We start from the raw sequence: 24,235 nt of genomic DNA, 5'->3' as shown, positions 1-24,235 counted from the left end.
GAACAGTTGACCCCAAGTATTTAAACTCATCCACCTTCATCACCTCTACTCCTTGCATCCTCACCATTCCACTGTCCTCCCTCTCGTTCATGCATAGGTATTCCATCTTGCTCCTACTGACTTTCATTCCTCTTCTCTCCAGTGCATACCTCCACCTCTCCAGGCTCTAATCAACCTGCACCCTACTCTCACTACAGATCACAATATCTGCTAACATCATAGTCCACGGAGACTCTTGCCTGATCTTGTCCGTTAACCTGTCCATCACCATTGCAAACAAGAAAGGGCTCAGAGCCGATCCTTGATGTAATCCCACCTCCACCCTGAACCCATCTGTCACTCCTACCGCACACCTCACCACTGTTACACTGCCCTCGTACATATCCTGCACCACTCCTACATACTTCTCTGCAACTCCCGACTTCCTCATACAATACCGTATATCACAGTATGCCTACCTTTCTTCTTTCCATCATATCGGCCAGCTCTCTCCCTTTACCAGTCATAGTGCCAACATTCAAAGTTCCAACTCTCACCTCCGCACTCCTACCTTTCCTCCTCTCCCACTGCCTCTGCACATGCCTTCCCCCTCTCCTTCACCCAACAATAGCATAGTTTTCACCGGCATCCTACTGGCCAACAGTACTGGTGGCAGTCATTAGTAACCCGGGCCTCGACCGATCTGGTATAGAGGAATTATTTGTTATCAAACACTGGGGATGTGCATGCAGCTTGGCTGCAGGAAGAACGTTACTCGATTGTTGATTACCGTCTTGCCTTGATATGAAGACGGCTAGCGAACTTCTGATATGTTACAATGGTTTGATTTTCGTTTTAAAATGTTTTCCTCCTACTAAAACAGCTTGTCACCCAGTGATAAGACCAGTTATGCTACAAAATTAACCTTGGTGAATGGGATACGTCTTGGAGACCCATATGCTTTAGGCGCATCTCAGTGGATTAATGACGAGACAAAATGGCCCAGTCTTCAGTGGCCAAATATGAACAGGGCAAAAAATTAAGTCAAAAAGATGTATTGTGAAACAAATCATTTAATGCAGTAATATATTGGCATTGCCTGTAGTTGTCTTACATTAAAACAACTGAATGTTGAATGAATCTCAATAATATATATATATTTTTTACAATAAGTGTGCATCTTGTAAAAAAAAATGATTACCCCATTTCACTGCTGCTGTACCTGCACATAAATGTATGACTAATAAAAATCTTGAACCTCGAAATTTATCTTTCACTCTACATGATGGAAAATGTAGATTATAATTTCATGGATCCTTTATCAAAACACTGACAAGCTATTTTCTAGGGACTATACATTTACAAAGGTTTGTTAATGCTGCACACACAATCCCCATGTCATCCAAGAGGTCTACCTGTGTGAGTGGAATAACAGTTGTCAGAAGTTTGAAATTCTTCCATCTACCTATTACTCTTTCAATATGTAGTCTCATGTTAGACAAACGCCTTGATGTTTCCACTTCTTGAGCAGAGAGCTGCTTTTTACCTTTGGTAAAGTGAGGGATTCTAAGGGTGGCACCGCGTACGGCAAGCTCATCTCTGATGGTAAAACCACGATCTGCTGGTATCTCATCATTTACTTCTAGAAGGTCATAAAATCCAGACTCAGCTGTAAGTTGTTTATCAGAAACATGCCCACCCCAACCTGCGGACAGAAAAGTAATGGCTCCTGCAGGTGACATGCCAACCAAATACTTAACTGTGTTGTGGCTCTTATAAGTCCAATATGTTTGGGCTCTGGAGGTTAGATTCGTGGGTGTGTTAATAAAAATTTCAGTGCAGTCAGTAATGCATCTGCAACGCATGTATTTAGCTTAAAAACATTTTGGCATATCCCGTAATATTGCATGCTTGCTTGGCCACTTGATGAGAGGTTTCAAAACCTGAGACATAACAGGAGCCAACTTCTCATAATTTTATAGATGTCAAATCGGTAACATTAAATCTGAATGCAATATCCTTGTTGCTGAGCCCTAATTGGAGTTTCATCAGGATAGCCAACAGATGGTCTTCCAGGGTCAGAGAGCCACGCACAACCTCTACACTGTCTTTAACTGTTTGGAGCAACCACTCAAAAATGACCCTGGACAGACCTGTGAGAAACAGAACCTGTGCTGCTTTGCATTTGATAGAGCTAAAGGAAAACTGTGTGTTCCTGAGTGTTGCTTTTAGTTGTTCATTCTCAGCTTTGAGTTAGTTGATGTCCACACGCAGGTTGTCACATTCAGTAAAGTTGGCTGTACTTCTGTTTGAGGTCATCATGGAGAGCCTTCGGGACCGTGGCTTCTGAAAAAGAGATTAGATATAAAGATAAATAGAAATTTCACAGTCCTATTTTTCATATCTAGGAAACGGCTACACTCTGGGTGATCATTCAGACTGTGCCAAACAGAATCATGGCCAAATACTTTTTCACAACAAATATATAAACAGGATAACCTGATTAATCCCGGTAGTGACTGTCCTACTGTACAATAGTTAAGATGTTAGAAGTTCTTACCAGTGCAAGGACCAGCACCAGGCTCCATTCCGCAATCATTGGGGAGAGGGAAGCGTGTGTGGATTCTGATGCAGCCTCATCAACAAGTCCTGTGGACTGATGTCCATTGTCTGGCTGTCTGTGGGGGGTTTCATCCCTTCTTCTTTTTCTCTCATATCTAATACACACAGAAGAGAGCAAGCAGTTAGTACAAAACAGTCAATTGACTTAGTTGACCACAGGCTTATCACATCCTCAATTCAAGTCAGTGGAAATCACATAGCATGCCTCAAAGGGCTTCATGAGATAATGAAGACATAACAAACTATCTGGCCTAACAGATAATCCTGACAAAAATATAGCTACATTAAATTACTCACCATTTCTTCTCTGCACTTCGAGTCATGCTATGTCGAGTCATGCTGGGTGATCACAGTGAACAACAAACCACAAGGAAGTGACCATGTTTACATCTCATGTTTTGCATGGCCTTTGCTGGACTGGGTTGAGTAGGAGAAGACAGACGGGACAAAGTCAGGACTGTCGAAGTCCTCAGATGCCTCTCTTGTACAAATAAAGTGTATTCCAGTGACTTACAGTAACGTTAACACACCAAAACAGGTCATTGGCCTGCCATTACTACGTTAACAGTTACTAGCTACACAACTTTAGCAAAATTGAACCAAGGTACGTTAGCTTCTAAGCTAGTTCAGCTCAAACTTGAACATAATTACTCTGTTGCTTGCAAACATTGTTAGTTATATATGCACAGGACTCAATAATTACGTTATTTAACGTTTGTTGTTCTAAGTTAAAATGAGCGATGTAAAGTTATGGCTGATTAGCCTGTTAGCTGAGGCCTAACGTTAACTTACCTGTTATGAAGTGATCACTGCAAATGTGGGCATTTTTAATTAGCTCCTCGTTCCAATCGCTTCTTCTGATTGCTCGCAGCCAAAGACGTCTCCGGTTAGCCTTAAAAGGGGTGCGAGTTGATGGAATTCGGTAAAAGTTGAGCGTTTTGTTTGTCAAAATGATTCTGGCAACCGACTGCACAACACGACATGTTGATGCCATTCACTTCCTTACTGCAGCCGACATGTGCAGTAGAACCTGAGTGACGTCAGAGTGACGTAGACTGATAATTCCTCTATAGAAATCTGAGGTATGATCCACATATTTGGTTTGGAAATGGTTTTACGCCAGATCCCCTTCCTTTATTTATTTATTTATTTCGGATTTTTCCCTTTTTCTCCCAATTTAGTGGCCAATTGATCCTTATTTTAGTTCAAACACCCACCCCCGTACTGCATGTGTTTGCCAACTGCATCTCTCCGGCCAGCAGTCTCAAAGGAGACGCTTCGCCACTTCCGTGACAAGGCGAATCCAGGCCGAACCACTGCTTTTTTCCAACGCACACAAGAGATGCGTTAATGTGATGAACACAAGCCAACTCCGCCCCCCTCCCGAAGACAGCGTTGTCAGTTATTGCTGCTTCATCAAGTCCGGCCATAGTCGGATCTGACGAGACCGGGGCGCGAACCCCGGTCTCCAGTGAGCAGCTGCATCGACACAAAGCCGATGCTTAGACCGCTACACCACTGCGGACCGCCAGATCCCCTTCCTAATGCAACCCTCCCCATTTTTCCGAGCTTGGGACCGGCACTAAGAATGCACTGGCTTGTGCATCCTCAGTGGCTGGGTTATATAATATCTCTACAATAGCTATACAATATCTTTTATATAATATCTATATAGGGCGGCACGGTGGCGCAGTGGTTAGTGCGGTCGCCTCACAGCAAGAAGGTTCTGGGTTCGAGCCCCGGGATAGTCCAACCTTGGGGGTCGTCCCGGGTCGTCCTCTGTGTGGAGTTTGCATGTTCTCCCCGTGTCTGTGTGGGTTTCCTCCGGGGGCTCCGGTTTCCTCCCACAGTCCAAAGACATGGAGGTCAGGTGAATCAGCCATACTAAATTATCCCTAGGTGTGTGTGTGTGTGTGTGTGTGTGTGTGTGTGTGTGTGTGTGTGTGTGTGTGTGTGTGTGTCTGACTCAGCCCTGTGTGATGGCCTGGCGGCCTGTTCAGGGTGTCTCCCTGCCTGCCACCCAGTGACTGCTGGGATGGGCTCCGGCGTCCCCGAGAGCAGGATAAGTGGTTCAGATAATGGATGGATGGATGATAATATATATACTATATAATATCTTTTATATAATATCTTTTGCACATGTTGTATAGCATACATTTAGGTCTGTTATTTGTGTTAATATTGTCACTTTGGAATAACATTTTGTTTCTTGAATAAAATGGAAATAAAATGTGTTTTTGGTGTCTTTATGCGATTCATCAATTAATTGACGCATTAATCAACAGATTAATCGATTATCAAAATCGTTAGCCTTAGCCTCATGAAGCCTGCACATTTACTTTACCTCACAAGTTGGAATTCCTCCACCTCCTAATAAGTCTTGGACCCTCCGGTCCTCTGACCAGGGACTGCTTGAAGCTCAGCAGCTCAGACTGGGCCTCAGGACCAGCCTTCCCCTTCTGATCAGAATTTGCATCACTGTTAAATTATTTCAAGATTCAAGAAGAACTTTTAAATTATTTGCCTCACCTGACAACATTTTGATTTAACTCGAAAGCTTTTGTGTTTGCTTGACCTGCTGTTATTTTTGTACTCAATCTTGTAGTGTGATTTAAATCTTTCTGTCATCTGTTGATTTTTGTTAAGTTGTACAGCGCTTCAGCCTTTGTCAGTTGCTTTGTAAAGATACTTTATAATCATATTTGAGTTGACTTGTCATGTGCTTCTGACTGCCCATCAGATACCTGGCCTACCGTAACTTCATGATAGATACCTACAGACTGAACCCACAGGAGTACCTCACCTCCACTTCCTGCCGCCGCAACTTGACTGGGGATGTCTGTGCTGTTATGAGGTGAGCTGGGAGACGTGGAAGTTCAATTGGTCACTTGACTGGGGATGTCTGTGCTGTTATGAGGTGAGCTGGGAGATGTGGAAGTTCAGCTGATCACTTGAATGGGGATGTCTGTGCTGTTATGAGGTGGGCTGGGAGACGTGGAAGTTCAGTTGATCACTTGAATGGGGATGTCTGTGCTGTTATGAGGTGAGCTGGGAGACATGGAAGTTCAGTTGATCACTTGACTGGGGATGTCTGTGCTGTTATGAGGTGAGCTGGGGGACGTGGAAGTTCAGTTGATCACTTGACTGGGGATGTCTGTGCTGTTGTGAGGTGAGCTGGGGGACGTGGAAGTTCAGTTGATCACTTGACTGGGGATGTCTGTGCTGTTGTGAGGTGAGCTGGGGGACGTGGAAGTTCAGTTGATCACTTGACTGGGGATGTCTGTTCTGTTGTGAGGTGAGCTGGGAGACGTGGAAGTTCAGTTGATCACTTGACTGGGGATGTCTGTGCTGTTATGAGGTGAGCTGGGAGACGTGGAAGTTCAGTTGATCACTTGACTGGGGATGTCTGTGCTGTTATGAGGTGGGCTGGGAGACGTGGAAGTTCAGTTGATCACTTGAATGGGGATGTCTGTGCTGTTATGAGGTGAGCTGGGAGACATGGAAGTTCAGTTGATCACTTGACTGGGGATGTCTGTGCTGTTATGAGGTGAGCTGGGGGACGTGGAAGTTCAGTTGATCACTTGACTGGGGATGTCTGTGGTGTTATGAGGTGAGCTGGGAGACGTGGAAGTTCAGTTGATCACTTGACTGGGGATGTCTGTTCTGTTGTGAGGTGAGCTGGGAGACGTGGAAGTTCAGTTGATCACTTGACTGGGGATGTCTGTGCTGTTGTGAGGTGAGCTGGGAGACGTGGAAGTTCAGTTGATCACTTGACTGGGGATGTCTGTGGTGTTATGAGGTGAGCTGGGAGACGTGGAAGTTCAGTTGATCACTTGACTGGGGATGTCTGTGCTGTTATGAGGTGAGCTGGGGGACGTGGAAGTTCAGTTGATCACTTGACTGGGGATGTCTGTGCTGTTATGAGGTGAGCTGGGGGACGTGGAAGTTCAGTTGATCACTTGACTGGGGATGTCTGTGCTGTTGTGAGGTGAGCTGGGAGACGTGGAAGTTCAGTTGATCACTTGACTGGGGATGTCTGTGCTGTTGTGAGGTGAGCTGGGAGACGTGGAAGTTCAGTTGATCACTTGACTGGGGATGTCTGTTCTGTTGTGAGGTGAGCTGGGAGACGTGGAAGTTCAGTTGATCACTTGAATGGGGATGTCTGTGCTGTTGTGAGGTGAGCTGGGAGACGTGGAAGTTCAGTTGATCACTTGACTGGGGATGTCTGTGCTGTTATGAGGTGAGCTGGGGGACGTGGAAGCTCAGTTGATCACTTGACTGGGGATGTCTGTGCTGTTATGAGGTGAGCTGGGGGACGTGGAAGCTCAGTTGATCACTTGACTGGGGATGTCTGTGCTGTTATGAGGTGAGCTGGGGGACGTGGAAGCTCAGTTGATCACTTGACTGGGGATGTCTGTGCTGTTATGAGGTGAGCTGGGGGACGTGGAAGCTCAGTTGATCACTTGACTGGGGATGTCTGTGCTGTTATGAGGTGAGCTGGGGGACGTGGAAGCTCAGTTGGTCACTTGAATAGGGTTGTCTGTGCTGTTATGAGGTGAGCTGGGAGATGTGGAAGTTCAGTTGTCACTTCACTTGGGATGTCTGCCGTTATGAGGTGAGCTGGGGGACGTGGAAGTTCAGTTGGTCACTTGACTGGGGATGTCTGTGCTGTTATGAGGTGAGCTGGGAGACTTGGAAGTTCACTTGGTCACATCACATGGCATACAATACAGTAGACACTTTAATTCAAGATGCCTCAGGGGACATATACTATCACACACTTGACAACCAGTTCCTGTGAAGCTTTTCATTTTGGAAAACTAGCAAAAGTTTAAGCAGTATTGCTTTCAGCTAGATTTGTCTTGATGGTGGGACCAGACCTGGGCTAGAGGAGCAGCTAGACTTGTAAAACCTGGACTACATTTATCAGCGCATACTACAGGTTGAATGAGGTGTATTTCTAAATTTGTGAATCCTTTTTAAACTTCTGATATGTGCTGATAAATGTAGTCCATGTTTGACAAGTCTGGCAACTAGACCAGGTTGTTCTGGACCAGTTCTGTTGCTGGACGTAGCACTCATAGTCAGTGTGCAATAGCCAGAGTTGAACTACTGCACCATTTCTTCATGAACCACCTACTAGCTTAGAATTGAACCGACAGACAGATGGATATATGTGGAGAAAAACTACTCAGAAGTAGATGTGAACAACGAGTTAATGAAAAATAAACTGAGAAATAAACTTGTCTGCCTCTCCTCTCTCCCATCCTGACTATCCCCCTGTCTTGCTCTTTCTCTCTCACCTTCTCTTTTTATCTGTCTGTCAACCTCTCTCACAGGGTCCACGCATTTCTGGAGCAGTGGGGTCTGGTCAATTATCAGGTTGACGCTGAGAGCCGGCCCCTTCCCATGGGCCCCCCGCCCACCCCCCACTTCAATGTGCTGGCAGACACACCGTCTGGCCTGATGCCGCTCCACCACCGACCTGCACAGGTCAGCACTTCAACCTGAGAGAGGCAGAGAATGACATAGAGAGGGGGGGTTGATCAATTGTGAAGAGGGACAAAGAGTAACAAAGAGGGTGAGACAGAAACAGAGAGTGAGTGTAACTGAAAGAAAGGCAAAAAGTACACAAAATGTGCTATAGAAATAAAGTTTTGGTGTTACCTCCAGCTTGGTCAGGCGTCCCTACAGACTGCGTGTGTTTGCGGGTGGGAAACCAGATGTGGGTATGTGTCCTGGTCGCCGCACTAGCACCTCCTCTGCTTGGTCGGGAAGCCTGTTGGGGGGGGGGGCGACTGGGGGGAATAGCGTGATCCTCCCACACACTACTTCCCCCTGGTAAAACTCCTCACTGTCAGGTGAAACGAAGCGGGTGGTGACTCCACATGTATCGAAGGAGGCATGTGGTAGTCTGCAGCCCTCCCAAGATCAGCAGAAGAGGTGGAGCACCGACCGGGAGGGCTCGGAAGAGTGGGATAATTGGCCAGGTACAATTGGGAAGAAAAAAAAGGGGGGGTAAATAAATAAAGTTTTGATTTATTGAAAAGGGTAGAATGTTTAACAAAGGGAAGTAGGATCTGGTATAGAAAGAGAGAGGAGGGGGTGAAAGACTGAGAGAGAAAGCAGGGTGAGCAATGCAACATCCTGTCTGCCTCCAGAGTCTCGTCACCCCATCCCAGCAGATAGTGTTGCATCAAAACTAACCTTAGTTCATGGAGATCTCCCTAATGGAAGACACTGATGGTAACTGTACAGTAATTTAACGTGTTGTTTGGTTCTAGATTCCTCCTGCCCAGCCAATGATGAACTTTGCAGAGAAAGGCAAAGAAAAGCCCACTGACATGCAGAACTTTGGTCTCCGCACCGACCTCTATGCCAAAAAAACCTCCAAGGTCAGCATTCTGCTCACTTCTTCCTTCATGCATTCATTCATTTCTGTCTTCTTTTATTGGTGGTCTGTCACACTGGTGGACCTCAGCCCAGGTTGTGTCTTCCCTCATGGGATCACAAGATGGGTGTTTTGGGGGTGGTCTGATGACTTTTAGAGTGGTAGTGATATCAATTTATCCTCTTCTCATGTTCTTTCAAGTACTAATGCTACATGTCTTTTTTGTGAAATAATGACTATTTCCTTCTGTTATTCTTCCATTAGTCAAAGAGTAAAACTATCTGAAATGAGGGGCGTCCAGGTAGCATAGTGGTCTATTCCTTTGCCTACCGACACAGGGCTTGGCGGTTCGAATCCCCGCGTTACCTCCGGCTTGTTCGGGTGTCCCTACAGACACAGTTGGCCGTGTCTGCGGGTGGGAAGCCAGATGTGGGTATGTGTCCTGGTCGCTGCACTAGCGCCCCCTCTGGTCGGTCGGGGTGTCTGTTCGGGAACTGGGGGGAATCGCATGATCCTCCCACGCACTATGTCCCCCTGGTGAAACTCCTCACTGTCAGGTGAAAAGAAGCAGCTGGTGACTCCACATGTATGGGAGGAATGTGGTAGTCTGCAGTCCTCCCCGGTTCAGCAGAGGGGGGTGGAGCAACGACCGGGACAGCTCAGAAGAGTGGGGTAATTGGCCGGATACAACTAGGGAGAAAAGGGGAGAAAATGTAAAAAAAAAAAATGTTTTAAACCTACGTGAAATGGGGAAACGGAAAAAAATCATTTGGTATTAAAGTTGGCCATATTTACTTGAGTGGCTGCAGAAGGTAGGTCACAAGTAGGTCTCTTTGTTTTAGGGCTTGTGAGAATATATCGGAATACAGGCTGTAAACCACACGGTTAATGAAGACAGTGTTTCTATGTAAATGTAAGCCTTTTGTGAATAGCTGTTGATGTACAAAACAGAAAAATTTTCTCTTCCATGTAAGCCTGTCGTGAATTGGAGAGTTGTTGTGAAATACACACTTAACAAGTCCATAAGGAGTGTTGATGTGAAACTGAAAGTGACTGCCTTCTTACAGGGCAAAGGAGCCAGCTCCACCAGGGAGTGGACAGAGCAGGAGACGCTGCTCCTGCTGGAGGTGAGTCCCACGGGAGTGCAGCAGACCTCAGCCCATCCCTCCTCCCTCGTCCCCTACCCACCTGCCAGTGGTCTCACATGGGATGAGAACGCTCGAACCAGTGCAGACCTGCACCTTGCCAGGCTTGTAGCATCAGATATCTTTTCTGACTTCGGAAATGTTGTTTGACTTGGGGTGAAGCACTGCAGTTGCTTTGTACGAACTGCACAGCTTCAAGGTTAATGGAAACCCCCATGAAGACAATATGAAACGAAAATGGACATTTTTACATTGTTAGCTCATTTCCCCAGTCATATTATGCACCTAGTCCAAAAATGTATGCCAAAAACATATGAAAACCTGTTTTACTTCTTTTACATCAGAATATAATCATCTTAACTTCCTCTAAAACAGCCATGTTTTTGTGATCGTGTCACCAAGTCCAACTACACGGGCAAGCAACATTCTGACCAATAAAACCAAAAAATATTTTTCATCCAATCAAATCACATCTCTCGCTAGGTTTTGTCCCGCCTTAATATCCTGCTTTACCTGGAAATATGGCACATTGTGGAAGAAATATAAACTCAGAATGCCCGTTTGTGTTTTCTTCAAGTCTGCAAGCTTAGTGGGTTTTTAAAAAGGGTATCTTGTCACCACCAGTAAAACGAAGCAGCTTGTTTGTAGATCTTGTGCTGTGTGACCTGTCGAAGCACGAGAAATGTTTGATAAAAGCATTGACAAGAGCATATATGATTCTTTTTAAGTACATTTCAGAAATATCATGCCTTTATGTGTCTGTGAATGTTCTCATTCATCCAGGTCATGGTTATCCAAAGGAATTGAATCGAGTGCAACTGGACTTGGTATATATCCGTGAAGACGTTTCGCCTCTCATCCAAGAGGCTTCATCAGTTCGTGCATTACTGACTAGACCAAGCTAGTCTGACTGGCTGGTGATGAGACTCGGATATTTATCCTCTTTTGGAGTCATTATCAGAGCTATAGATGTCCATGGCTCTTTTTGTTCCGATGTGTAGCAACACCTGTTGTTATCAGAGGTATTGATATGCGTTGCTGTTGTGTATTCCGATGTTTAGCAACGCCCGTCGTTATCAGAGCTATTGATATGCGTGGCTCTTTGTGATCCGATGTTAAGCAGCGGCGGTCGTTGGGGGTGTTAGTTTCGACTTCGTTAGTGCTCCATTCAGTGGTCATGAGTCGTTGGAGCCGTTAGTGACCGACTGTTGTTCTTGGAGGCTAAGCTTCTTGAGTCTCCTGGGTAGAGATGAAAGGACGGCATGACAGTCGGTCACTGAATGGAACACTAACGAAGTCGAAACTAACACCCCCAACGACCGCCGCTGCTTAACATCGGATCACAAAGAGCCACGCATATCAATAGCTCTGATAATGACAGGTGTTGCTACACATCGGAACACAAAGAGCCATGGACATCAATAGCTCTGATAATGACTCCAAAAGAGGATAAATATCTGAGTCTCATCACCAGCCAGTCAGACTAGCTTGGTCTAGTCAGTAAGGCACGAATTGATGAAGCCTCTTGGATGAGAGGAGAAACATCTTCACGGATATATACCAAGTCCAGTTGCACTTGATTCAATTCCTTTGGACATGCCTTTATGTATTTCCCATTAATTCTCTCTTTTCTCTCTTTTTTGTTGAGCATTTCAGAATATAGCATGACCAGGATTAGGGTTTTGATTCTAGTGAGGGGCCAACCATGCTAAAGCCATCTTCATGTAGTTCTCTAAAGTGCTTGGGATAAGGTCATCCCCCAGAATTGCTTGTCTGATATCTCCTTTCCTTCCAGGCCCTGGAGATGTACAAAGATGACTGGAACAAGGTGTCAGAGCATGTTGGCTCACGGACCCAAGATGAGTGCATCCTGCACTTCCTGCGACTGCCCATTGAGGACCCTTACCTGGAGAGCAGCGAAGCCTCACTGGGACCACTGGCCTACCAGCCGGTGCCTTTCAGCCAGTCTGGGAACCCTGTCATGAGCACCGTGGCCTTCCTAGCCTCTGTGGTCGACCCCAGGGTGGCTTCTGCTGCAGCCAAGGCAGCCCTGGGTGAGGATGAGGAGGCGGTACACATGGAAACATGGGAAATGGAGACTAAATGTGGTGACCTTTGTCAGATGTTTTAGTCTTGGTTGCACATCTGTCTCTGATTTTGTTTGGACCTTATTTTCATAGAAGAGGTCTAAAACATAAAGCGTAATTAGAAGTGTGTTTGTGCATTGGCAACAGGCATGAGCCAAGTCCATGAATACTGGGATGGCATCCAGCGCTTTACCTGTGCTCCCGTCCATAGGGCCGTCCCAGGTCCTTTCTGTGTGGAGTTTGCATGTTTCCCCGTGTCTGCGTGGGTTTCCTCTGGGTGCTCCGCTTTCCTCCCACTATCAAAAAAAAAAGATGACATGCATGTTAGGCTTAATACTCCTGCCTGTGCCCCCAAGCAAGGCAATAGGAAAAAGAAGTGGCGTTGGTCCCGGGTGCTGCAGCTGGCCACTGCTCCTGTACAACAGGATGGTTATATGCAGACAACACACTCACTGTAAGAAACTACAGTGACAGATAAAGTGGCTTTCTTCCCTGTCTTCAGCCACGTCTGTTTTTAAAGGTCCCACGAAGTGAAAACTGTGTTTGTACTCGTGTTAGCTCTTGTACATATGCACCTACTTTACATCTATATTCATCACTTTGTTCTAGAAATTCACACCAAAAGAAATTCCACTTATTTTTGTGATTTTTAAGATAGATTTTCTCTTCCAGAAAGATACATTCGTTTATTTAGACACCCCACACTTTCGGGCATACACTAAAAGAAATGTCCAATGAATGGGGCACGAGATTCTGGAGAAAATTAGTGCTCTTCTAACACCAAGTTAAAATTAGCCAACAGCACATTGAAGTCCACATTCATCTAAAATATCTTATTGGCTTTCAGTCAAATCAAACTCCCTCCCATCACAAAATCCCACCAGCCATCCTGTTTCATTCACATATATGACAAATTGCAGAAGTTTGCAGAACTCTGCATGCCATTTCATGTGACCTTTGTAAAATGACCTTGAGCAGATGCTGAATGCATCCACATATTCAGATGTTCAGAATATGGGGCGTGGCTAGTGTAATAGAATATGTATTGTAAGGTTGAATATAAAGCTGTCCTGCTTTGCAGAGGAGTTCTCAAGGGTGCGTGAGGAGGTGCCAGCTGAGCTGGTGGAGGCCCACGTGAAGAAGGTCCAGGAAGCAGCCAGGAGCACCGGCAAAGTGGACCCCGCCTTCGGCCTTGAGAGCAGCGGCATCGCGGGTACTGCTCCAGATGAGCCTGAAAAGACTGGTCAGTATACACAGGGAGTCAAGTTGGTTTTATCTGAATATCACTTCAGACACAAAGCATATAACACGTAGAATAAACAGGGTTTTCTTCGCTCAACCCTCATGTATTGTGTATTATGCGTTTCTTCAGTTTGCTTTCCCCCCCTTCATTGTTATTGGTTGGTTGAGCTAGAAGTTGTGTTGGTGATCCTCAGCATAATTTGTAATTGTTTCCATTTGGAAAGATGTGGAGCGCTGACGTTTGAAGGGCGTAAAAAGAGGTCAGATCCCCGTGCTGGCTCGAGAGCACCCAGAGCAGTCTTTCTGTAGAAAACCATACACATATACTGGTAGTGATACTTTGTTCTCATGTGGACTCAGTCCAGGTCTACAAATGCACTGTCCCAGAGATGAAGCGTGTTTAGATTCCTTAATAGTGGTGGGGCACACAGTGAGACCATGTGGTTCTTCATACTTGTCTGTTTGTCCAGCACTGGCTTAACACTAGAACGACCGGGATTTCACTCCTACCTAAAACCATGGCGGTCAAAATGATGGCTGGTGTTTAAACTCTATATTCTGTCAGGATAAATACCCAGTTGAGATATTAATGTGTCGCATATGTTAGTATGTCTGTTATGAAACTAACTGACACCAAAATTAACATTCTAACAACTACAATACTATTTTTACTTGGTCGAACTTGAATAGCAAAATTGAAAAAGTGAAAAAATTACTTGGAAAAACAAAAGGGAAAACACATATTGCTACTCTAACAAATGTAACAAGGCCTATAAAATGTGACATGTAAAAAAACGAACTGAAAATAAATATTGAAACAGTCCCAAACAACGACCGTAACTTAAAAACTACTAGATCCACTGTAATGCATTACATGTGTTAGCATGTCTGTTAAGAAACTAGCTGACACCAAAATTAACATTTAACAACTTTAATACTATTTTTAAACAATTTAAAATGGCCGCTGTGCAACGCCTGTAAATACTGTAACGCCTCGGTGGTATTCATGCTGCGTCTGTAACGGCATTTGTAACCAGACATGTTGGTCAGACATCAAGTTTAGACTATTTGTGTGCACTGGAGAACGCTAGTGTGTTTCTAGCACAGAGCAATGAACTTCACACAGGAAATGATGAAAGCAACACACGTCTTAAAATAAATGCTGACATGATGCACACCATCACGCACAAATTACAAAGCGGTCATGTTGAGCACTCATGGTCGTTTTAGGTAGATCTTACCGTAACTTTTTTTTTTTTTTTTTGCAATTGGTCTAAAACTAATTTTAATGCAATTTTATTATGTGCAATTTTAGGAGCATTCAGGGAGCGGCAGGTCTGTATCTTCTTTTTCCCTCCACAAAGTTATTAAACTTTGAAAATCCAGAACAGTCATGATGACCGAATTGATCGTTCTAGTGTTAATTCATTTGGCTGTGGGTGTTGTAGTTAGATGTGAATACTCTGCTAGCCTGTGAAAAGGATAAAGGTGCTAGTGGTGCTAATGTCATGTAATGTCATGACATGAAGTTATTACATGTCTCATTTTCATCGTGGAAACAAAGTTGCTAATGAACATATTTAGGTTTTATTTCATCAATGAAATGAACATTGCTATCTGTCCTTGGGTTATGTGTACAGACTGGCTACACTGCAGGATGTGTGTGTACAGACTGCTTACACTGTAGGATGTGTGTGTGTGCAGACTGGCTACACTGTAGGATGTGTGTGTGTGCAGACTGGCTACACTGTAGGATGTGTGTGTGTGCAGACTGGCTACACTGTAGGATGTGTGTGTACAGACTGCTTACACTGCAGGGTGTCTGTGTACAGATTGGCTACACTGGAGGATGTGTGTGTACAGACTGGCTACACTGGAGGATGTGTGTGTACAGACTGGCTACACTGTAGGATGTGTGTGTACAGATTGGCTACACCGCAGGATGTGTGTGTACAGATTGGCTACACCGCAGGATGTGTGTGTACAGACTGGTTACACCGCAGGATGTGTGTGTACAGACTGCTCACACCGCAGGATGTGTGTGTACAGACTGGTTACAGACTACAGGATGTGTGTGTACCCAATGGCTACACTGCAGGGTGTGTGTGTACAGACTGCTCACACCGCAGGATGTGTGTGTACAGACTGGTTACACTGTAGGATGTGTGTGTACAGACTGGTTACACTGTAGGATGTGTGTGTACAGACTGGCTACACTGCAAGATATGTGTTTACAGACTGGTTACAGACTGCAGGATGTGTGTACAGACTGGCTACACTGCAGGATGTGTGTACAGACTGGTTACAGACTGCAGCATGTATGTGTACAGACGGGCTACACTGCAGGATGTGTGTACAGACTGGTTACAGACTGCAGCATGTATGTGTACAGATGGGCTACACTGCAGGATGTGTGTGTACAGACTGGCTACACTGCAGGATGTGTGTTTTTCAGCAAGGTGAAACAACTTTATGCTGGAAAAGGACTTCCTATCAAAACTTACACGATCATTTGAACCTGCTTGAATAAATTCATGATAAAAATGGTAAATGAAAAGATTTCATTCCAGAATCAAAGTGACAGATGCGTTTCTTAACTGCACTAACTCTTCCTAACTGCACTAACTCTTCCTAACTGCACTAACTCTTCCTAACTGCACTAACTCTTCTTAACTGCACTAACTCTTCCTAACTGCACTAACTCTTCTTAACTGCACTAACTCTTCCTAACTGCACTAACTCTTCTTAACTGCACCAACTCTTCTTAACTACACTAACTCTTCTTAACTGCACTAACTCTTCTTAACTGCACTAACTCTTCTTAACTACACTAACTCTTCCTAACTGCACTAACTCTTCTTAACTACATGAAATTCTTCTTAACTACACCAACTCCTCACTACACCAACTCTTCTTAACTACACCAACTCTTCTGAACTACACTAGCTCTTCTTAACTACACCAACTCTTCTGAACTACACTAGCTCTTCTTAACTACGCCAACTCTTCTTAACTACATGAAATTCTTCTTAACTACACGAACTCTTTTAACTACACCAAGTCTTCTTAACTACACTAACTCTTCTTAACTACATCAACTCTTCTTAACTACGTCGACTCTTCTTAACTACACCAACTCTTCTTAACTACACTAATTCTTCTTAACTACATTAGCTCTTCTTAACTACACCAACTCTTCATAATGTACAAAATGGAGACTTCCACCTGCAATGCCACAAGTGTTTGGTGAGTTCAATAATATGAAGTAAATGTTCTTGAAAGGAATTGTTGCTCGCTTCAACACACACACACATTAACTAACAGTAATAACAAAAGTGTTTCCAAAGTGTCATATTACTGGGTTTTAACCTGTCACATCAGTGTGACCCACAAACACCCTTTTAAATTTTATTGAATTTACTTGGTCTGAATTGTTTCTACGGCAGGTGAGGGCAGCATATACTAGCATGAAGAGCCAACCTTTTGTTCAGCTTTTCTCTAATAGCAGTGTTTCGTACCAGTGACGCAGGCGGGCAGGCATGTGATGTTGAAGTGTGACACAAGAGGATGACTTCCTGTTACCATGTTCATGCTGTTGTAGGTGTAAGGGGGTGATGTGGTAGTAGACACATGACCTCATGTTTCTTTCAGAAATACCGTTTACAAAATACCCTAGTTAGTCTTATGGGCTCGGCAGCACGGTGGTGCAGTGGTTAGCGCGGTCACCTCACAGTAAGAAGGTCCTGGGTTCGAGCCCCGGGGTAGTCCAACCTTGGTGGGTCATCCCAGGTCGTCCTCTGTGTGGAGTTTGCCTGTTCTCCCCGTGTCTGTGTGGGTTTCCTCTGGGGGCTCCGGTTTCCTCCCACAGTCCAAAGACATGTAGGCCAAGTGGATCACTGTACTAAATTGTGCCTAGGTATGAATGTGTGTGTGTGGGTGTGTGTGGGTGGGTCCTGTGATGGCCTGGTGGCCTGTCCAGGGTGTCTCCCCACCTGCCGCCCAATGACTGCTGAAATAGGCTCCAGCATCCCCACGACCCTGACAGCAGGATAAGCGGTTAAGATAATGGATAGATGGATCTTATGGACTTGTCTCTCAGTATGGCCAGCAAGGGGCAGTGCTGCATCACTTCTGTCGCCGTGTCTTTGTTTGCCTGCATGCGTGTTGATGTGGCCCAGCTGCCTGGTAACAGTGGATTTAAACAGCAGTGGCAGATGGAGGGAAAGACTGAAACTGGGTCATATCTCTCTTTGTCCCTCTCTCACTACCAACAGCTATTAATCCTGAATTAAGGCATTTTAGTCCTGATCAATGGGATTAAATGCATCCTGTGGCTGTCCTGGAGTGCTGTCCCCACTCCATCACACAGTCGATATTCACATGCTCAGCACACGCACAACTGCATCCATGACACACTTCAGCTCTTCTACACTTCTGTGTTGCCTCATGCAGGAACATGCCCATCTGTCAGTGCTAACTCACACCAACACACATGCCTCCCAGACTCACACCAACACACATACTTCCCAGACTCACACCAACACACATGCTTCTCCATCCAACATGGTTTTATGTGACTCCATGTCCATGTTCCAGTCACACTGACAGTTTGATCTGTTTTATGAAGATAATGTGAACAGGACGGTGCTTTACTCCTGACTCCCCCAACACAGCCCACCAGGCCCAACACACCTCGCCAGGCCCAACTATGTCACACCATATCCCCCAACACACCCCACCAGGCCCAACTATGTCATGCCTTATCCCTCAACACACCCCATCAGGCCCAACTATGTCACGCCTTATCCCCCAACACACCGTGCCAGGCCCAACTATGTCACATCATATCCCCCAACACATCCCACCAGGCCCAACAATGTCACACCATATCCCCAACACACCCCACCAGGCCCCAACTATGTCACGCCTTATCCCTCAACACACCCCACCAGGCCCAATGAGTCATGCCTTATCCCCGAGCACAGCTCAACAGGCCCAACTATGTCCCGCCTTATCCCTCAACACACCCCACCAGGCCCAACTATGTCCCGCCTTATCCCCCAACACAGCCCACCAGGCCCAACTATGTCATGCCTTATCCCCCAACACACCCCACCAGGCCCAACTATGTCATGCCGTATCCCCCAACACACCCCACCAGGCCCAACTATATCATGCCTTATCCCCCAACACAGCCCACCAGGCCCAACTATGTCATGCCTTATCCCCCAACACACCCCACCAGGCCCAGCTATGTCATACCTTATCCCCCAACACAGCCCACCAGGCCCAACAAGTCATACCTTATCCTCCAGCACAGCCCACCAGGCCCAACTATGTCACGCCTTATCCCTCAACACATCCCACCAGGCCCAATGAGTTGTGCCTTATTTCCGAGCACAGCTCAACAGGCCCAACTATGTCATGCCTTATCCCTCAACACACCCCACCAGGCCCAACTACGTCACGCTTTATCCCCCAACACAGCCCTCCAGGCCCAGCTATGTCATACCTTATCCCCCAACACAGCCCACCAGACCCAGCTATGTCATACCTTATCCCCCAACACACCCCACCAGGCCCAACTATGTCATGCCTTGTCCCCCAACACACCCCACCAGTCCCAACTATGTCACGCCTTATCCCTCAACACACCCCACCAGGCCCAACAAGTCATGCCTCATCCCGCAACACAGCCCACCAGGCCCAACTATGTCACGCCTTATCCCTCAACACACCCCACCAGGCCCAACGAGTCATGCCTTATCCACCAGCACAGCCCACCGGGCCCAACTATGTCACGCCTTATCCCCCAACACAGCCCACGAGGCCCAACTATGTCATGCCTTATCCCCCAACACAGCCCACCAGGCCCAACTATGTCATGCCTTGTCCCCCAACACAGCCCACCAGGCCCAACTATGTCATGCCTTATCCCCCAACACAGCCCACCAGGCCCAACTATGTCATGCCTTATCCCCCAACACAGCCCACCAGGCCCAACTATGTCACGCCTTATCCCTCAACACACCCCACCAGGCCCAACTATGTCATGCCTTATCCCTCAACACACCCCACCAGGCCCAACAAGTCATGCCTTATCCACCAGCACAGCCCACCAGGCCCAACTATGTCACAACTTATCCCCCAACACAGCCCACCAGGCCCAACTATGTCATGCCTTATCCCCCAACACAGCCCACCAGGCCCAACTATGTCATGCCTTATCCCTCAACACACCCCACCAAGCCCAACGAGTCAGGCCTTATCACCCAGCACAGCTCACCAGGCCCAACTATGTCACGCCTTATCCCTCAACACACTCCACCAGGCTCAACAAGTCATTCCTTATCCACCAGCACACCCCACCAGGCCCAACTATGTCACGCCTTATCCCCCAACACACCCCACCAGGCTCAACTATGTCACGCCTTATCCCCCAACACACCCCACCAGGCCCAACTATGTCACGCCTTATCCCTCAACACAGCCCACCAGGCCCAACTATGTCACGCCTTATCCCTCAACACAGCCCACCAGGCCCAACTATGTCACGCCTTATCCACCAGCACTCCACCAGGCCCAACAAGTCATACCTTATCCCCCAACACACCCCACCAGGCCCAACGAGTCATGCCTTATCCCCCAACACACCCCACCAGGCCCAACTATGTCATGCCTTATCCCCCAACACACCCCACCAGGCCCAACTAGGTCACGCCTTATCCCTCAACACACCCCACCAGGCCCAACAAGTCATACCTTATCCCCCAACACACCCCACCGGGCCCAACTATGTCACGCCCTATCCCTCAACACAGCCCACCAGGCCCAACTATGTCACGCCTTATCCCTCAACACAGCCCACCAGGCCCAACTATGTCATGCCTTATCCCTCAACACAGCCCACCAGGCCCAACAAGTCATACCTTATCCCCCAACACACCCCACCAGGCCCAACTATGTCATGCCTTATCCCTCAACACACCCCACCAGGCCCAACAAGTCATACCTTATCCCCCAACACACCCCACCAGGCCCAACTATGTCACGCCCTATCCCTCAACACAGCCCACCAGGCCCAACTATGTCATGCCTTATCCCTCAACACACCCCACCAGGCCCAACTATGTCATGCCTTATCCACCAGCACACCCCACCAGGCCCAACTATGTCATGCCTTATCCCTCAACACACCCCACCAGGCCCAACAAGCCGTGCCTTATCCACCAGTACACCCCACCAGGCCCAACTATGTCACGCCTTATCCCCCAACACACCCCACCATGCTCAACTATGTCACGCCTTATCCCCCAACACACCCCACCGGGCCCAACTATGCCACGCCTTATCCCTCACAGTTCAATGGAGGTCACTTTGTTTGAGGTCAATCTCTTTTTACCGCCTCATTCTGGAGGTTTGGTCCCTTTTGTTGTGTTACACATTGTTCTGTCTCTGGTTTCTGGACAAACCAGTTGAAAAATCGAGTTGAAATATTTATGATAGAAGTGTAGAACAGCCATGCAGCTGTACATCACAATCACACAATCAGTGGTCTTGGAAAGAAGTATTTGATTTTATTTTGATGCATGTGGCAAAACAAACCCTTAGACACGGAGACTGGTTGTCAGGGTGGTTGTCATGGTGATAAACATACTTGTAAGAAGATTGACAACAAAGAACATGTGAATATAAAAACTCAGCTTGGTGGTGCTCACATTTGTGACTTGCTTTGTGTGATGTTACTGTTTTCTTCTAGAATGCTCCGAGGCGGAGAAGGTGGACACGGACTCAGACTCCCAGCAAGGTGATAAGGTGAGACTAGGGGGAAAAGGTCAAAGATGATGAAAGGCAGGGTGTGCTGAAACAATTTATTTTAGAAGAATTGGGTTGTTTTTAGCCTCTTCCTCTCTGTTCCCTTCTTTGGCACCGCTTTCCTTTGTACACCTTCCTCTACACCTCTTGCCCCCTTTCTCTCCCCTCTCACCCTCACCAAGGCCCATCCATGTCACTTAGTGTGGTAAGACCCGGGGGGGATGTCATGCCAGCATTAGCGGGAATAAGCAACGCTCCACTGGGCCAGTGTGCTGTCTGTTGACTGGTTCATTATCATCCATTAGCGAGCAATTCAAAGATTTAGAAATTCCACTATCCGTCCCAAAAAGTCACTGCTGGAACTGGGGCATGGCCAGAAGCGAACCGGTTTGTTGGCCATGGCAGCTGGTGGGTCCCAAACTTGTCAGCGTTTGCAGGTTCATCAACCCAATATGTTCTGATACTGTAAAATAATGCCTTCACATGATGGCGTTTACAGCAGCCTGCCACAGCAGCTGCTCGCTTCAGAGGAAGCAGCCTCTACAGTCACACTTTCCCACCCTCCACTTTATTTATTTCTGTGCTCTTCTCATATTTGGGTCTCTTGCCAAAGTTATTATGTCCATTCAGTTTTGTTTCTCTGTTGTGTCCTCATGCAGTTTTGTAATTTGTGGCCCCTAAAGTCCCTAAATTTCTCATGCCCATTCTGGCCTGTCAGACAGTCCCTTTGTGAGGCAACACAAGTTGTACTTGCCAAAGCAGTACTTGATTATTCCAAGCATGCTTCATTAAAAACCAAACACCAGCCCTCTTCACACACGTGTGTTAGCGCTAGAACGACCAAGCCGGTCATCATGACCGTCTTGGAGTTTCAAAGTTTAATAACTTCGTGGGGGGGGGGGGGGGGGAGAAGATACAGACCTGCCGCTCCCTGAATGCTCCTATAATTGCACCTATTTTTGTATTAAAATTAGTTTTAGATCAATTGAACAAACAAAAAAAAGTTATGATAAGCTCTACCTAAAACGACCATGAGTGGTCAAAATGACCACACATAATTTGTGTGATGGTATGCATCATGTCAGTATTTATGACGTGTGTTGTCGCATCATTTCCTGTGTGAGGTCATTGCTGTGTCCTAGAAGCACACTAGCTTTCTCCAGTGCAGACAAATAGTCTAAACTTGATGTTTGACCAACATGTCTGGATGCAGACGCCATTACTGACGCAACGTGACTACCACTGAGGCGTTGCAGTATTTACAGGCGTTGCAGCAGCCAATTTAAATTGTTTAAAAATAGTATTAAAGTTGTTCTAATGTTAATTTTGGTGTCAGTTTCTTAACAGACATACTAACATATGTAGTGCGTTAATATCTCGACTGGGTGTTTATCTTGACACGATATGGAGTTTAAAACCCACAGGTCATTGTGACCGCCACGGTGGTTCTAGGTAGGAGTGACGTCCCGCTCGTTCTAGTGTTAATTAACTTGCTGCTTCCTGTCGTGTGTGTGTGCATGTTTTCAGGCGGAGTCTAAAGATGAGGCGGAGAAGCCCAGCGAGTCGGCAGAGAAGGGTGAGAAGACGGAGGGAGGGGAGAAGGTGAAGAAGGAGAGCACAGAGGCCTCGGAGGGAGAGGCCGAGGGAGCAGAAGGAAAACCCCCCACAGCAGGTAACAGCAGGACTCAGGTCAGACCGGCGGCTATGCTGTGGTCACACTGGTCCTCCTTAGGTTGCAGCTGGTTTCTCAGCGGAGCTTAAAGAGATACTTGCATCAAAGTCCGACTTGTCCTGTTGATAATCCATGGAAGGAGTGTGCATCAGAACCCGACTCATCCTGTTGTTAATCCATGTAAAGAGTGTGTGTGCATGTGCTCGATGAGACAAATGGTAACCCTAAAATCACATGTATGGCCAGACAAGAGATATCGGCGGTTGAGTAACTGATTTCTGGTTGGCGAAAATGTGGTAACTTGCCGCGTCACAAATTACCATTAGCATAGAGGGCGTGTCCACAGCGGGACGCTATAAAAGCGGAGACGCCCCCTTTTGGCTGGAAGGAATAGGATTGTATTGGCTGAGCAACATATTCGTGAGGTGAGTAGTGAACTTCCACCGAGAAAGAGGACTCGTCTTCCACATCCTCAACCTTAGAGCTGCTGTCGGCGGTCTTGTTGCTCGCCTTATTTTGCTCGCCTTATTTATTTTTTTTTGTAAATTGACGACAGAGCAGGAAAGGGGCTGTCACCAGTGAATTTCTCCTTTTTCTACGGCAAGCGGTTTAGCCCCAGTGTTTAGCCCACCCAGCCACACCCACACGACCACCCTGAATGACAGTAGCCAATAGCTATGAAATCATAAAACCACACCCACCGTTGGGCTGTAATTCAAACCAGCCGTGTTAGAGATGTGCTCAGAAACAGCATGAAGGTGTCTCTTTAAAGCCGAGTACGGTTGGATGTTTCTAGAGGATCACACGTGATGTTTTGACCAATCAGAACAGGTGTGGTGCTGTGAAGGTTTTTCAGCCAGAATGAATTAAAAGCCCCTCCCTACACACTCCTCTTTCTCTCTCTCCCTCCCTCCCATCAGACAAAGACAAAGAGGAGGCCATGGAGACGTCTTCGACGGAGCATGAGAAAGAGGAAAAGGGCAGCGCTGAGGAGGGAGATGACAAGGGGAAGAAACTGGAGCTGGATGTCGGGGAGGGGAACATTGCCACTGCAGCAGCCGCTGCCCTGGCCTCTGCTGCTACCAAGGCCAAGGTGAACCTCCAGCACCACTAATGCTCACCCACCAACAGTGTTTCTTCAACCACCGCAGGACAGAAAGTCTTACTCAGACGAGATGACAAGTCAGATTTAAGAATTCACGTTTTGATTATGAAAGGATGTGGCTAGGGTGACATGAAGGCAGGCATCCATCATTTTTCACTCACCATAGTAAACCAGCAT

At 46.6% G+C, this 24,235-nt stretch overlaps 1 protein-coding gene across 1 annotated transcript in view; it reads left to right on the top strand.

Moving 5' to 3' along the window:
• smarcc1a (SWI/SNF related, matrix associated, actin dependent regulator of chromatin, subfamily c, member 1a) overlaps positions 1-24,235 on the top strand; it is a 104,039-nt gene that overhangs the window by 53,100 nt on the left and 26,704 nt on the right. Inside the window, exons 15-23 of the mRNA XM_056285590.1 lie at positions 5,342-5,455; positions 7,941-8,094; positions 8,886-8,996; positions 10,060-10,119; positions 11,933-12,191; positions 13,306-13,467; positions 21,226-21,281; positions 22,809-22,953; positions 23,874-24,046. Of these exons, the coding sequence (XP_056141565.1) occupies positions 5,342-5,455; positions 7,941-8,094; positions 8,886-8,996; positions 10,060-10,119; positions 11,933-12,191; positions 13,306-13,467; positions 21,226-21,281; positions 22,809-22,953; positions 23,874-24,046 (1,234 nt within the window). The remainder of the gene's footprint in view (positions 1-5,341; positions 5,456-7,940; positions 8,095-8,885; positions 8,997-10,059; positions 10,120-11,932; positions 12,192-13,305; positions 13,468-21,225; positions 21,282-22,808; positions 22,954-23,873; positions 24,047-24,235) is intronic.

Source organism: Lampris incognitus, chromosome 9 (assembly GCF_029633865.1).
Source record: "Lampris incognitus isolate fLamInc1 chromosome 9, fLamInc1.hap2, whole genome shotgun sequence".
In the NCBI taxonomy this organism is placed as follows: Eukaryota; Metazoa; Chordata; class Actinopteri; order Lampriformes; family Lampridae; genus Lampris; species Lampris incognitus.
The sequence above is the reverse complement of the archived record's forward strand: the minus strand, read 5'-3'. Positions and strand labels throughout refer to the sequence as shown.